At 49.2% G+C, this 12304-nt stretch overlaps 1 protein-coding gene across 7 annotated transcripts in view; it reads right to left on the bottom strand.

The window, feature by feature from the left end:
• OTOF (otoferlin) overlaps window positions 1–12304 on the bottom strand; it is a 362878-nt gene that overhangs the window by 77260 nt on the left and 273314 nt on the right. For all 7 annotated transcript variants that reach the window (XM_066594464.1, XM_066594452.1, XM_066594448.1 and 4 more), the window contains 6 exons: window positions 11415–11601; window positions 7319–7505; window positions 6406–6629; window positions 5785–5893; window positions 4468–4651; window positions 4219–4339 (listed from right to left, as the gene is read on the bottom strand). In XM_066594464.1, coding sequence (XP_066450561.1) covers window positions 4219–4339; window positions 4468–4651; window positions 5785–5893; window positions 6406–6629; window positions 7319–7505; window positions 11415–11601 — 1012 coding nt within the window. The remainder of the gene's footprint in view (window positions 1–4218; window positions 4340–4467; window positions 4652–5784; window positions 5894–6405; window positions 6630–7318; window positions 7506–11414; window positions 11602–12304) is intronic.

Raw genomic sequence — 12304 nt, forward strand, 5'->3', positions numbered from 1 at the left:
CCATGTGTGCGCAAATACACCGTGCCCATGTGTGCGCAAATACACAGTGCCCATGTGTGCGCAAATACACAGTGCCCATGTGTGCGCAAATACACCGTGCCCATGTGTGCGCAAATACACAGTGCCCATGTGTGCGCAAATACACAGTGCCCATGTGTGCGCAAATACGCAGTGCCCATGTGTGCGCAAATACGCAGTGCCCATGTGCGCGCAAATACGCAGTGCCCATGTGTGCGCAAATACGCAGTGCCCATGTGTGCGCAAATACACCGTGCCCATGTGTGCGCAAATACACCGTGCCCATGTGTGCGCAAATACACCGTGCCCATGTGTGCGCAAATACACAGTGCCCATGTGTGCGCAAATACACAGTGCCCATGTGTGCGCAAATACACAGTGCCCATGTGTGCGCAAATACACCGTGCCCATGTCTGCGCAAATACGCAGTGCCCATGTGTGCGCAAATACGCAGTGCCCATGTGTGCGCAAATACACCGTGCCCATGTGTGCGCAAATACACAGTGCCCATGTGTGCGCAAATACACCGTGCCCATGTGTGCGCAAATACACAGTGCCCATGTGTGCGCAAATACACAGTGCCCATGTGTGCGCAAATACACAGTGCCCATGTGTGCGCAAATACACAGTGCCCATGTGTGCGCAAATACACCGTGCCCATGTGTGCGCAAATACACAGTGCCCATGTGTGCGCAAATACACAGTGCCCATGTGTGCGCAAATACACAGTGCCCATGTGTGCGCAAATACACAGTGCCCATGTGTGCGCAAATACGCAGTGCCCATGTGTGCGCAAATACACCGTGCCCATGTGTGCGCAAATACGCAGTGCCCATGTGCGCGCAAATACGCAGTGCCCATGTGTGCGCAAATACGCAGTGCCCATGTGTGCGCAAATACACCGTGCCCATGTGTGCGCAAATACACAGTGCCCATGTGTGCGCAAATACACCGTGCCCATGTGTGCGCAAATACACAGTGCCCATGTGTGCGCAAATACACAGTGCCCATGTGTGCGCAAATACACCGTGCCCATGTGTGCGCAAATACACCGTGCCCATGTGTGCGCAAATACACCGTGCCCATGCGCGCGCAAATACGCATCCGTCCGTGTGAAGCCGGCCTTAGAATCCTTCATATATAAGAGACAAGGGGTGTTGGCGGAAAACCAATACAATTAATAATAATGTACCCCCTAAAAGTATGCGCCCCCCCCCTGAATGGTATGTGTCCCCCCTGAATGGTATGTGCCCCCTGAATAGTATGTGCCCCCCCTGAATGGTATGTGTCCCCCCTGAATGGTATGTGCCCCCTGAATGGTATGTGCCCCCCCTGAATGGTATGTGCCCCCTGAATGGTATGTCCCCCCCCTGAATGGTATGCGCCCCCCTGAATGGCATGTGCCCCCCTGAATAGCATGTGCCCCTCTGAATAGCATGTGCCCCCCGAATGGTATGTACCCCCCTGAATGGTATGTGCCCCCCTGAAAATTCAGGTAGGTTACGACTTCCAGACCACATGCACTGCACAAAGATGGCCAGAGACCGGTATGTGCTTCCCTGAAGTTGGGAGGGTTACGAATTCCGGAAGACACACACTGTACAAGGACAACCGAAGACAAATGTCCCCAAAAAGGTATGTGCACGCCTGCGAAATATGTGGCCCCCTGAAAAGTACATGCCCCCCTGAGAAGTACACGCCCGCCTGAGAAGTACACCCCCCCTGAGAAGTACACCCCCCCCCCCCTGAGAAGTACACGCCCCCCTGAAAAACAATCCCTCCCTCCCAATAAAAGTAACCCTCCTGTAAAAGTAGGGAGGGCTGGGAATTCCAGACCACATGCACTGTGCAAGGATGAGCGCAGACTGTCACGACGTCCCCCTGAACGGTCTTTGCCCCCTTGCAGTACAGGGCAGCGTAATACTGCTTAGTCGTATAACAAGTCGCGCATCACATGATTTTTAAAAAGATTTTGGTAAATTGCTCAGGGTGGTGGAAGAACATAAAAAAGGCAAAAAACTCACCTCCCCTGATCTTCCGCTGCTCTCCATTCACTGCTGCAGCGATGACGTCACCAACACCAGGGACATGTGACTGCTGCAGCGATGATGTCACCAACACCAGGGACATGTGACTGCTGCAGCGATGATGTCACCAACACCAGGGACATGCGACTGTTGCAGCGATGATGTCATCAACACCAGGGACATGTGACTGCTGCAGCGATGACGTCACCAACACCAGGGGCATGTGACAGCTGCAGCGAAGATGTCACCAACAGCAGGTACATGTGACTGAAACAGTGATGACATCACTAACACCAGGGACATATGACCGCTACACATGTTGGCTGGTGATTAGCTGTAGCGGTCACATGTCCCCTTGTCGAGCATCATCTCTACTGCAGCGGGAAGTGAGGGGCTTGGCGTCGATGGGACAGGAGTGGTAAGTGGTCCTTTCTGGAAGGGGGAACAACATGGGGCGGAGAGCGAATACTGAGGAGTGAAGAGTGGGAAGGTAGAAATGCTCCTCGCGCCAACCTCATCCAAGAGGGTTGAAAACTGTTAGTACTTGTAACTTACTGTCTTAGATAATCTACTGGTCCGGTACATGCCGGATTACCAAAGTGTTGCTGTATTGGTAAATCAAATGTAGAAGAGGAGAATGGGCCAAAATCTAACCGGAAGTGTGACAAAGTTGTGGGGGATCCTGTGACCCCCTTGTGTGTGCGGCCGAGCATTATCCTGCTGAAAGCCGGCATTTGAGGAACACACGTGGCTGCAGGATGTCCTGAACATATCGCTGAACTGTCGTTGTCCCGCATACCACCACTATGGGGGACCGACTGTAATATGTGATGGTCCTCCAGACCATCACACCAGCAGGGGGCAGTGTGCCACTCTAAGGTAAAGGCAGGATTTAGGCACTCACCCTGAGGTCTCCAGACACGAACATGGCTGTGGTCAGTGCCCAAACTAAACCTGGTTCTGACAAACCTAGGGACGTAACGATGGCTCCCCCTGTCTCTGGATGGCAGACAATGGAACAGCTGGAACTGCTGGTATTTGTCAGACGATCCTTTCTACTGGTGGTCTGTAGGGGGCGTCCTGAGCCCGGTCACCTTGTGTGCCCTCACACATCCACTGGTCCCAACACCCTCTAACAGTCTGGTCAGACGCTCCTCTCTACTGATGGTCTGTAGGGGGCGGCCTGAGCCCGGTCACCTTGTGTGTCCTCACACATCCACTGGTCCTGACACCCCCTAACACTCTGGTCAGATGCTCCTCTCTACTTGTGGTCTGTAGGGGGCGTCCTGAGCCCGAACACTTTGTGTGCCTCCATCCACTGGTCCCAACACCTCCTAACAGTCTAGACAGATGCTCCTCTCTACTGGTGGTCTGTCGGGGGTCCTGAGCCTGGCCACCTTGTGTGCCCTCACACATCCACTGGTCCCAATACCTCCTAACAGTCTGGTCAGACGCTCCTTTCTACTGGTGGTCTGTTGGGGTGTCCTGAGCCCAGTCACCTTGTGTGCGCTCACACATCCACTGGTCCCAACACCTCCTAACAGTCTGGACAGACGCTCCTCTCTACTGGTGGTCTGTAGGGGGCGTCCTGAGCCCAGTCACCTTGTGTGTCCTCACACATCCACTGGTCCCAGCACCCCCTAGCAGTCTGTTCAGACGCTCCTCTCCACTGGTGGTCTGTTGGGGGTCCTGAGCCCGGTCACCTTGTGTGCCTCACTCATCCACTGTTCCCAAAACCCCCTAATAGTCTGGTCAGAACGGCTGGTGGGGGACAATTAATCGATACGACCATCCGGCTTCTCCCATCCCAATAATGCGCCCCTCTCAGACTCTGGTAACGGGGTGACATCTCTTCTCTGCGTCGTAGAGGCGTCTAGTTATCAGCCAGCTCTCCAAGCGGGAGAAGAGGTCACTACACACAAGGGGCCTCCGAGAGCCTCTTATAGGCCAAGGGGGGAACCACTTTTAGGGCCTCCAGTGACAAGACTGTCCATCTAATCCCCACAACTCTCATCATTTACAGATCTGCCTGAGATGGAACTGCAGGACGGGGTCTGCAGTAACACGACAACTTCTGACAACTTCTTCTGGGGGCCGGAGTGTTTCTGACAAAGAGTGCATTTGCTTCCACTGACCAATGTTTGGCGGCTCTGCCCACATCACCCGGACTGACCAGTTTGTCTGCTATCTTGTCCATGATGTTGGCGTTGTACAGCCTTCTCCTCTGGTCCTGCCACCAGCTCTTTATGTAGATACAAGGCTTCTTGTCGAAGTACGGCAGGTGGAAGTAATTCCTGAAGGGAGATGAGAGATACAGTAAGACGGACGGCAGGGATAAGGAGCGGGTTACAGATCACATGCACTGCGCAAGGATGGCCAGAGATGGCAGCACTCTTGTCACCATGTCTGTAGAGATAATCACCTGTCTGTTATAAACGGCTTCATTGTCGGGGAGGAGGACACAGACTGCATCTCGCCTTCATCGTCCGCTTCATCCTCACTTGAGTTCTGTAAGAGTTCTGTCTCCTCCTCCACACCGTCACCGCCTTCCTTCTTCTTCCTAATTCTTGGCCTTGTGGTCCCATCAACTTGGTTACCATAATTACCTGTGAAGATAACATGTGTGTCAGCTTGATGATAGGTTTTCACCATCAATCAGCAGAATAGTGAGTGCAGCTCTGAAGTATAATACAGGATGTAACTCAGGAGCAGTACAGGATACTTAATGTATGTACACAGTGACTCCACCAACAGAATAGTGAGTGCAGCTCTGGAGTATAATACAGGATGTAACTCAGGATCAGTACAGGATCAGTTATGTATGTACACAGTGACTCCACCAGCAGAATAGTGAGTGCAGCTCTGGAGTATAATACAGAATGTAACTCAGGAGCAGTACAGGATAAGTAATGTATGTACACAGTGACTCCACCAGCAGAATAGTGAGTGCAGCTCTGGAGTATAATACAGGATGTAACTCAGGATCAGTACAGGATCAGTTATGTATGTACACAGTGACTCCACCAGCAGAATAGTGAGTGCAGCTCTGCAGTATAATACAGGATGTAACTCAGGGTCAGTACAGGATAAGTAATGTATTTACACAGTGACTCCACCAGCAGAATAGTGAGTGCAGCTCTGGGGTATAATACAGGATATAACTCAGGATCAGTACAGGATAAGTAATGTATGTACACAGTGACTCCACCAGCAGAATAGTGAGTGCAGCTCTGCAGTATAATACAGGATGTAACTCAGGAGCAGTACAGGATAAGTAATGTATGTACACAGTGACTCCACCAGCAGAATAGTGAGTACAGCTCTGGGGTATAATACAGGATATAACTCAGGAGCAGTAGAGGATAAGTAATGTATGTACACAGTGACTCCACCAGCAGAATAGTGAGTGCAGCTCTGGGGTATAATACAGGATATAACTCAGGAGCAGTACAGGATAAGTAATGTATGTACACAGAGACTCCACCAGCAGAACAGTGAGTGCAGCTCTGGGGTATAATACAGGATATAACTCAGGAGCAGTACAGGAGTAGTAGTGGCTCCAAACAAGCATGTATTTTCTGATTTAACTCTTTAACCATGCAGCACACTTATGACGTGGGCATGGCTTGCCATCAGGAGCGGATGCCAGCTGTAACATATAGGTGTCATCCTGCTGCAATGTCTGGGATCTGAGATAATATCTATAGGTGATGATTCAGTAATAATCAGGCAGAGTCACCTATTGTAACCTCAAAGTTAATCGGCTTGTCCCCGCTCTTGCGATCGATCATGGTGGCTTCCAGGAAAGCTCCGAAAAGGAAGAACTCCTCCATTTTCCCTGTGCAGTTCTATAGAAATGAAAGAGTTAAACACAAGTCTGACATCACTAGTGAATAGAATGACAGTGTCGGTCAGTGTACTGGCAGCGTGGTGTCGGCACGACAAGCAGACATTGGTCTCAGCTGGCAAATAATGAGCAATAATAGCAGACACTAGGCTACTGATATAAACCTGAAACCAGTGGTTTCCAACCTGAGGTTCTCCAGCTGTTGCAGAACTACAACTTCCAGCATGCTCTGACTAAACCGGATAGAATCATGTGCTAAAGAATGTCTAAATATATCATGCTTTCTGACATAGAGCTCCAAATCCCCCTGGAGGCATACAGGTACATGATACAATTCTGTCTGCCTCCAGTCACCACTAGAGGGAGCTCTGCATACTATTCACAGATTAAACTCCATGATAGCCCAGTGTGCAGTGGGCTCCCCCTAGTGGTGGCTGTAGTCAGGTGACAGTAGCCAGAGAGGCACAGGTTGGAGACCACTGATCTAGAGCATACATTCACAGTAAGTCTTACATCAGGCACTGGGGGCGCTCCTTCAACCTGCACGTCCGTCGAACTGGTAAGCTCAGGAGAGCTTGTATCTAATATCTCCACTGCAAGACTTAACAGTAAGCGGGCACGGAAGGAGACCCCCTCTCCAAGCCCCTCATTCAGGTCCTGGTGTTCGTCCATCAGGGTGTAATTTCGGGTAGAGCCGTACATGTTCACCCATGCCGGGCCCAGTGTCGGGAGGAATCCTATGGAGGAAAGAGAGGGCAAAACTTTATCATTCCCGCTCTGCAAGTGAAACTTAAAGGAAGGCAATAAGCAGGTTTGTGTATGCAGAGAAAGAGCATGGGTCTCCCTGGAGGAACTAGCATGTGCAATTGCTTTGTTTCTCCTGTGGGAGTGCTGTAGGGGAACTGAAGACTTGCTGCACGTTGCCCAAAAGTTTACAGCTGATCAACCCTTCCAATACTTAAGGGTTTGTTAGAAGTAGATCAGCCACCTTTATGCTATAACTGTCATCACTGAGAACTGTAGAATCAATTATTTAACCCCTTTCTGCCCCAGGATGCAAATACACATCCTGGTGGGAAGGGGTTACCCCAAATAGATGTAAGTATATGTCCTACGGATGGCACGGGCTCAGTAGTTCAGCCCGCACCATCTTCAGCAGGAGGCGGCTGTTACTGCCAGCTGGACTCTTGCTACAACAGTGGCGTGGCACTAACCCCCGCTGTTAGCCCTTTAAAGGCAGCAATGAATGTTGATTACAGCATGTGAAGTGTTCATAGAGGTAGGGTGCTCCCTCTTTGATGTTATCAGTCCTCTGACATGTAATCGTGGCAGGCTGATGGGTTGCCATGGCAACCGGACATCAGACAATGGAATCCGGGTTTGTCATGGTCTATGATGACACATTTGTGGATGGCTTCGGCCTTACCTTTGTCGCCCTCGTTGGAGATCTTCCGCAGATCTATGAAGTGGGTTCCGATGGCCACGTCGTTCACCTTGTCCGAGTCCCTGATCTGGATCTTCATTCTTTTGCAGAGAGGTGGAAACATTTCTGTGAAGATTATCTGCTCGTTCCACATGGGCTCATAGCTGCTCTTCTGTACCGAGGTCTTACCCTTCCGGATGGAACAAGAAAGTTATATTCACCCTCTGGGCTATAGGTGTCTTGGAGCAGTGGTTGGTGAGTGATCACTAGGCCACCAGGACTATCATTAATAAACCACTAGGCTCTAATGACATTATTATCCAGGCACTAGAAGCATGGCATAAAAGTATCAGCCCATGTATTAACCCACTGGACTTGAGGGATATGATTACTAATTCACTAAGCAGCAGGGATATAATTATCTACCTACTAAACTCCAGGGATAGATTTGTTAACACACTGCACACCAGAGATACAATTATCAATAACAGTATACACCAGGGGTATAGTTATCAGCCCACTGGACACCAGGGGTATAGTTATCATCCCACTGGACACCAGGGGTATAGTTATCAGCCCACTGGACACCAGGGGTATAGTTATCAGCCCACTGGACACCAGGGGTATAGTTATCAGCCCACTGGATACCAGGGGTATAGTTATCAGCCCACTGGACACCAGGGGTATAGTTATCAGCCCACTGGACACCAGGGGTATAGTTATCAGCCCACTGGACACCAGGGGTATAGTTATCAGCCCACTGGACACCAGGGGTATAGTTATCAGCCCACTGGACACCAGGGGTATAGTTATCAGCCCACTGGACACCAGGGGTATAGTTATCAGCCCACTGGACACCAGGGGTATAGTTATCAGCCCACTGGACACCAGGGGTATAGTTATCAGCCCACTGGACACCAGGGGTATAGTTATGAGCCCACTGGACAGCGAAAATCTCATGAACGGGAGACAGCTGCGACCAAAGTAAATTATTATCACACTGGACACCAGAAGTACAATTATTAACCCACTGAACACCAGGGACATAATTACTAACCTGCAGGACACCAGGGAAGATATTTTATACCATTGTACATTATTTTTTTATCCACTGGAGATGTGAATTATTAAGCTGCCAGACTTTCATGCTTACTATTTTAGATCACACTGAGCCGCCGGGATTATTCCGAAATCCACTGAGCCATCAGGGACAATGTATGGGACACGGCATGGATGGGGGCCATGGTGCAGGTCCACCCAACCAGGTAATACAGTGCATATCGAAGACATGTTCAGCATGGGGACATCAGCAGTCCTGGCAGATCAGGGGGTGCTGTATGCGCGGGCAGTGCTGACAGGCGTGAAGAGTCATTTCTGTGAGTTCACTCCTCTCCATACATCGTGACTCCATGGTAAGGTGACAACCGTGCCGCCTGTTCTCCACGGTCAGCCTGCGGTTGGTGCTTTACCCACTAGGTGGCACTCCTGCTGCACTCCCCATCCGTGCGGTTAATAATTAATGGCGGTGTTTTAGACGCGGACACATCGGACGCGGGGTACTCCAACTATCTGACAGCATAACATATCACCATTAATCCCTCCCAGGAATACCCGTCTACTTCATGAATTGCTAAAACGCTTCCAGCGTCGGAGTTAATTTATGGAGAAGCGATGGTCTCCGCCGGCAGCCTGTTCTCCGGGAACTTGCTTTATCGGCTCATTTAAAAATTATGGTAGGTTGTGACATTATTAAGATTTGCGCAGTTTCCTGCCCTTAATTGACAACGCCGGGCTACACGAAGAGGAAGTAATTGCTTCTGTCAGTATGCGGATCGCGCCGCTTTATTAAAGCCATTATTCTGCGCCGCTCTTTCTGTTCTTGTCAGAAAGTGATGAGATTCGTCGTGTAAAGGGAAACGCATCCGTAAAAAGCGGCTCTGGCTGAACAGGAAGAGGTTAAAGCAATCCCCCAGACTGGTCCATGACAGCCCAGGCGGCTCAGCAGAACGCTCACATAGAGTGTATATATATATTCATTCTATCTGTGTCCTCTCTTCCCTCCCAGCATCCCCTGCACAGGACCGGCCTCATCTTCTGCTCTAGAACTTACATATATTTATCGTGTTTCCCAGAAAATAAGACCCTGTTTTATATTATTTTTTGCCCCAAAGGCAGTAGGTCTTATTTTACTTACCTGACAGCCGTGGTTTGGGTTCCTGCCGCTGGTCTCCGAGGTCCTGTAGCTCCACCGCTCATCCTGCACCCCTTGGCCACCGACAGAAGATCACTTGCTGGTCGCGGAATTCACAAATCCTGCTTTCAGGAAGCAATGGCTCTGATTGGTTCAGCGAGCACTGCTCTCAGCCAATCAATGCAGCCATCACGTTGGCTCAGCAGGCGCTGCATTGATTTGCTGAGAGCAGCGGTCACTGAACCAATCAGAGCCATTGCTTCCTGGAGGCAGGATTTCTAAATCCCGTGACCAGCAAGTGATGTTCTGTTGGCGGTTGAGGAGTGCAACACGAGCGTCGGAGCTACTGAACTTCGGAGAGCAGCTAGGTAATGTATTCATTTTTTAAAAATGTAGTCTAGCTAGGGCTTATTTTCGTGGTAGGGCTTTTATTTCAAGCCTCCCCAAAACTAGCCAAAATGAGGATAGGGCTTATTTTCGGGGAAACACACTATAACCACAAACTTTTAGGAAGTGTGGGAATCCCATTGCAGTTCTTCTCTGATGTGTAGGCCACACCCCTTTGTACATTCCCGGTTTACAGCCCACACTCCCTGCAGCAAGGGCAGTAAACTTAAGGGGGTACTTAGAGACTCCCCATCCTGATGCTACCTTAACCTTTCTTAGTCCCTTCTAGACCGTAGTTATATTCTCTTTGTGGGCCCATTATGCTTCTACATTCACTAACTGTGTCCCCAAAATGTATTAATGTCCCCTTTGTGCCTCCCACAAGTTAACAGTGCCCACACAGGCTAATAGTGCCACCTACACGGTAAGAATGGCCACTACAATGTAATATAGCTCTCTCGATGCCTACCACAAGGCAATAGTGCCCCTGTTGTAGCTCCTACAAGGTAATAATACCTGAAGACTCCCCATCTTGATGCTATCTTTACCTTTCTTAGTGCCAGCTACATAGTTATACCCTCTTTGTGCCCCCTTTACACTTGGCACAGCAAAAATTCTCCTTTGTGCCACAACAAAGTATTCATGCCTCCCTTAATTTTTCCACAGTTGTAGTGCCCCTTCTGTGCCCCACACTAAGTAACAGTGTCACCTTTGTGCCTCCCACAAGATAATAGTGCCCCTTTGGTGCCCCATAAAGTAATAGTGTACCCCACAAAATATCAGCATCCCTGATGCAGCTGCTACAAGGTAATAATACCCCCTTTTCTCTCCTCAAAAAGTAATATTAGCCCCTTTGCGCTCTAAATCAGATAATAGTGACCCCTTAGTGCTTTCAGTAAGTATTAGTGCCCCTTACGCTGCTCCCTTTGTGCCCTTCTTGGATATTAGTGCCCACTCTGTGCTTCCGTTATGTAAACACTACTCCTTTTGTGGCTCCATTAGGTAATACTGCCCATTTTCTGCCCCATTATGTAATAGTGCCTACTTTGAGCCCCTAATACCCACTTTAGGCAATATTGCCCACCTCATTACCCTATTAGGTAATTGTGCCAACTTTGTGCCCTCATTGGGTAATAGGGCTCCCTTTGTGGCCCCTTTAGATTATATTTCCCCCCTTTATGCCCCACAAGTCCCTCTCTGACTACTCTATCTGCTTTATCTGTGGCTTTATTTCCTCTACATGCCATTCAGAATCTTCATGTACATCTTGACTCCTCCAGGCTTTGTCTCCTTCCTCTGGTGTTTCGAGTGCCACAATACCACACTTTTCCTGTAGTGCCTGTTGCAGGAGAAATGGGCAAGTGCCCACAAGTTCCTCGAGATATTACAGCTGATCGCCTGGGATTTTAGCTGTTGGATAAGCAGCCATCAGCTACAGCAGGGTCTCCAGATGGGATGAACTCCTTCAATGGCACCAATAGTAATGACCTTACTGAACCCCAAAGCTCATGTACTTTTTACCTTTTGCCCGGCAAAAGTGACTTGCACGTAGGGATCTACCAAGTCTTTGTTTTCTCCAATGAGAGCTTTCTTGACATTGGCCATGATGCTGGTGTTCATTCGTGGTAGGCCCTCGGCGCGATAGATTTTAACATAGAAACGAGCCCACTGACGTTCTGGAGGAACTCCGTCTGGAAGTAGCAGGTTCCTGCAGGGAAGATATAATGCCATCTTGTAATTCTCCGTGAGTATGTAATGGTCGTTTTAATGAGGACGTCCAGCGGTGGAGACCTTTTCTTAAATCTAAATAGTTGCAATATTCTGCACCTATTCATTAATATCTCTTTAGCGATGACCTATAGAGGTATAACCTAGAGGGTTCCTTGATAGTTCAAGCATCTTCAGAGCAGAAGTACAAACTGGCCAGCATGCTGCATACCACATTGTAGGCAGGAAGGTCATTACCAACCCGGGGCTCTCCAACTTTCGCAGAACTCCTAATCTATGTGGCATCCTGAGAATTGTATTTTGCAGCAGCTAGAGAGCCACAGGTTGGATGCTACATCTGCAGATCATAAGTTAGGTCTCTAAGGGTCCTTACACCTATTCCATTCAATAGACTATGGATCTCAAGTAATGGCACCATCAGAATCTACAGAAAGTCTCACCTTATGCCAAGCTATTGTCAGTCACTCTATGGTGAAGTCATGGCGACAGCTGGTGAGCCACAAGTTGGATGCCACTCATCTGTATATCATGTGTTGGGTCTCTTATTGTCCTTCTCACCTATTCCATTCAATGGACTATTTATATCAAATAATTGGCATCAAGTCTAGAGAAAGTCTGGCAGTATGCTCAAGTCATGGTGACTCCACCTATGGCCAAGTTATTGTAATAGCTCATGAACCACA

This window comes from Eleutherodactylus coqui, chromosome 1, assembly GCF_035609145.1.
Source record: "Eleutherodactylus coqui strain aEleCoq1 chromosome 1, aEleCoq1.hap1, whole genome shotgun sequence".
NCBI classification, from domain to species: domain Eukaryota; kingdom Metazoa; phylum Chordata; class Amphibia; order Anura; family Eleutherodactylidae; genus Eleutherodactylus; species Eleutherodactylus coqui.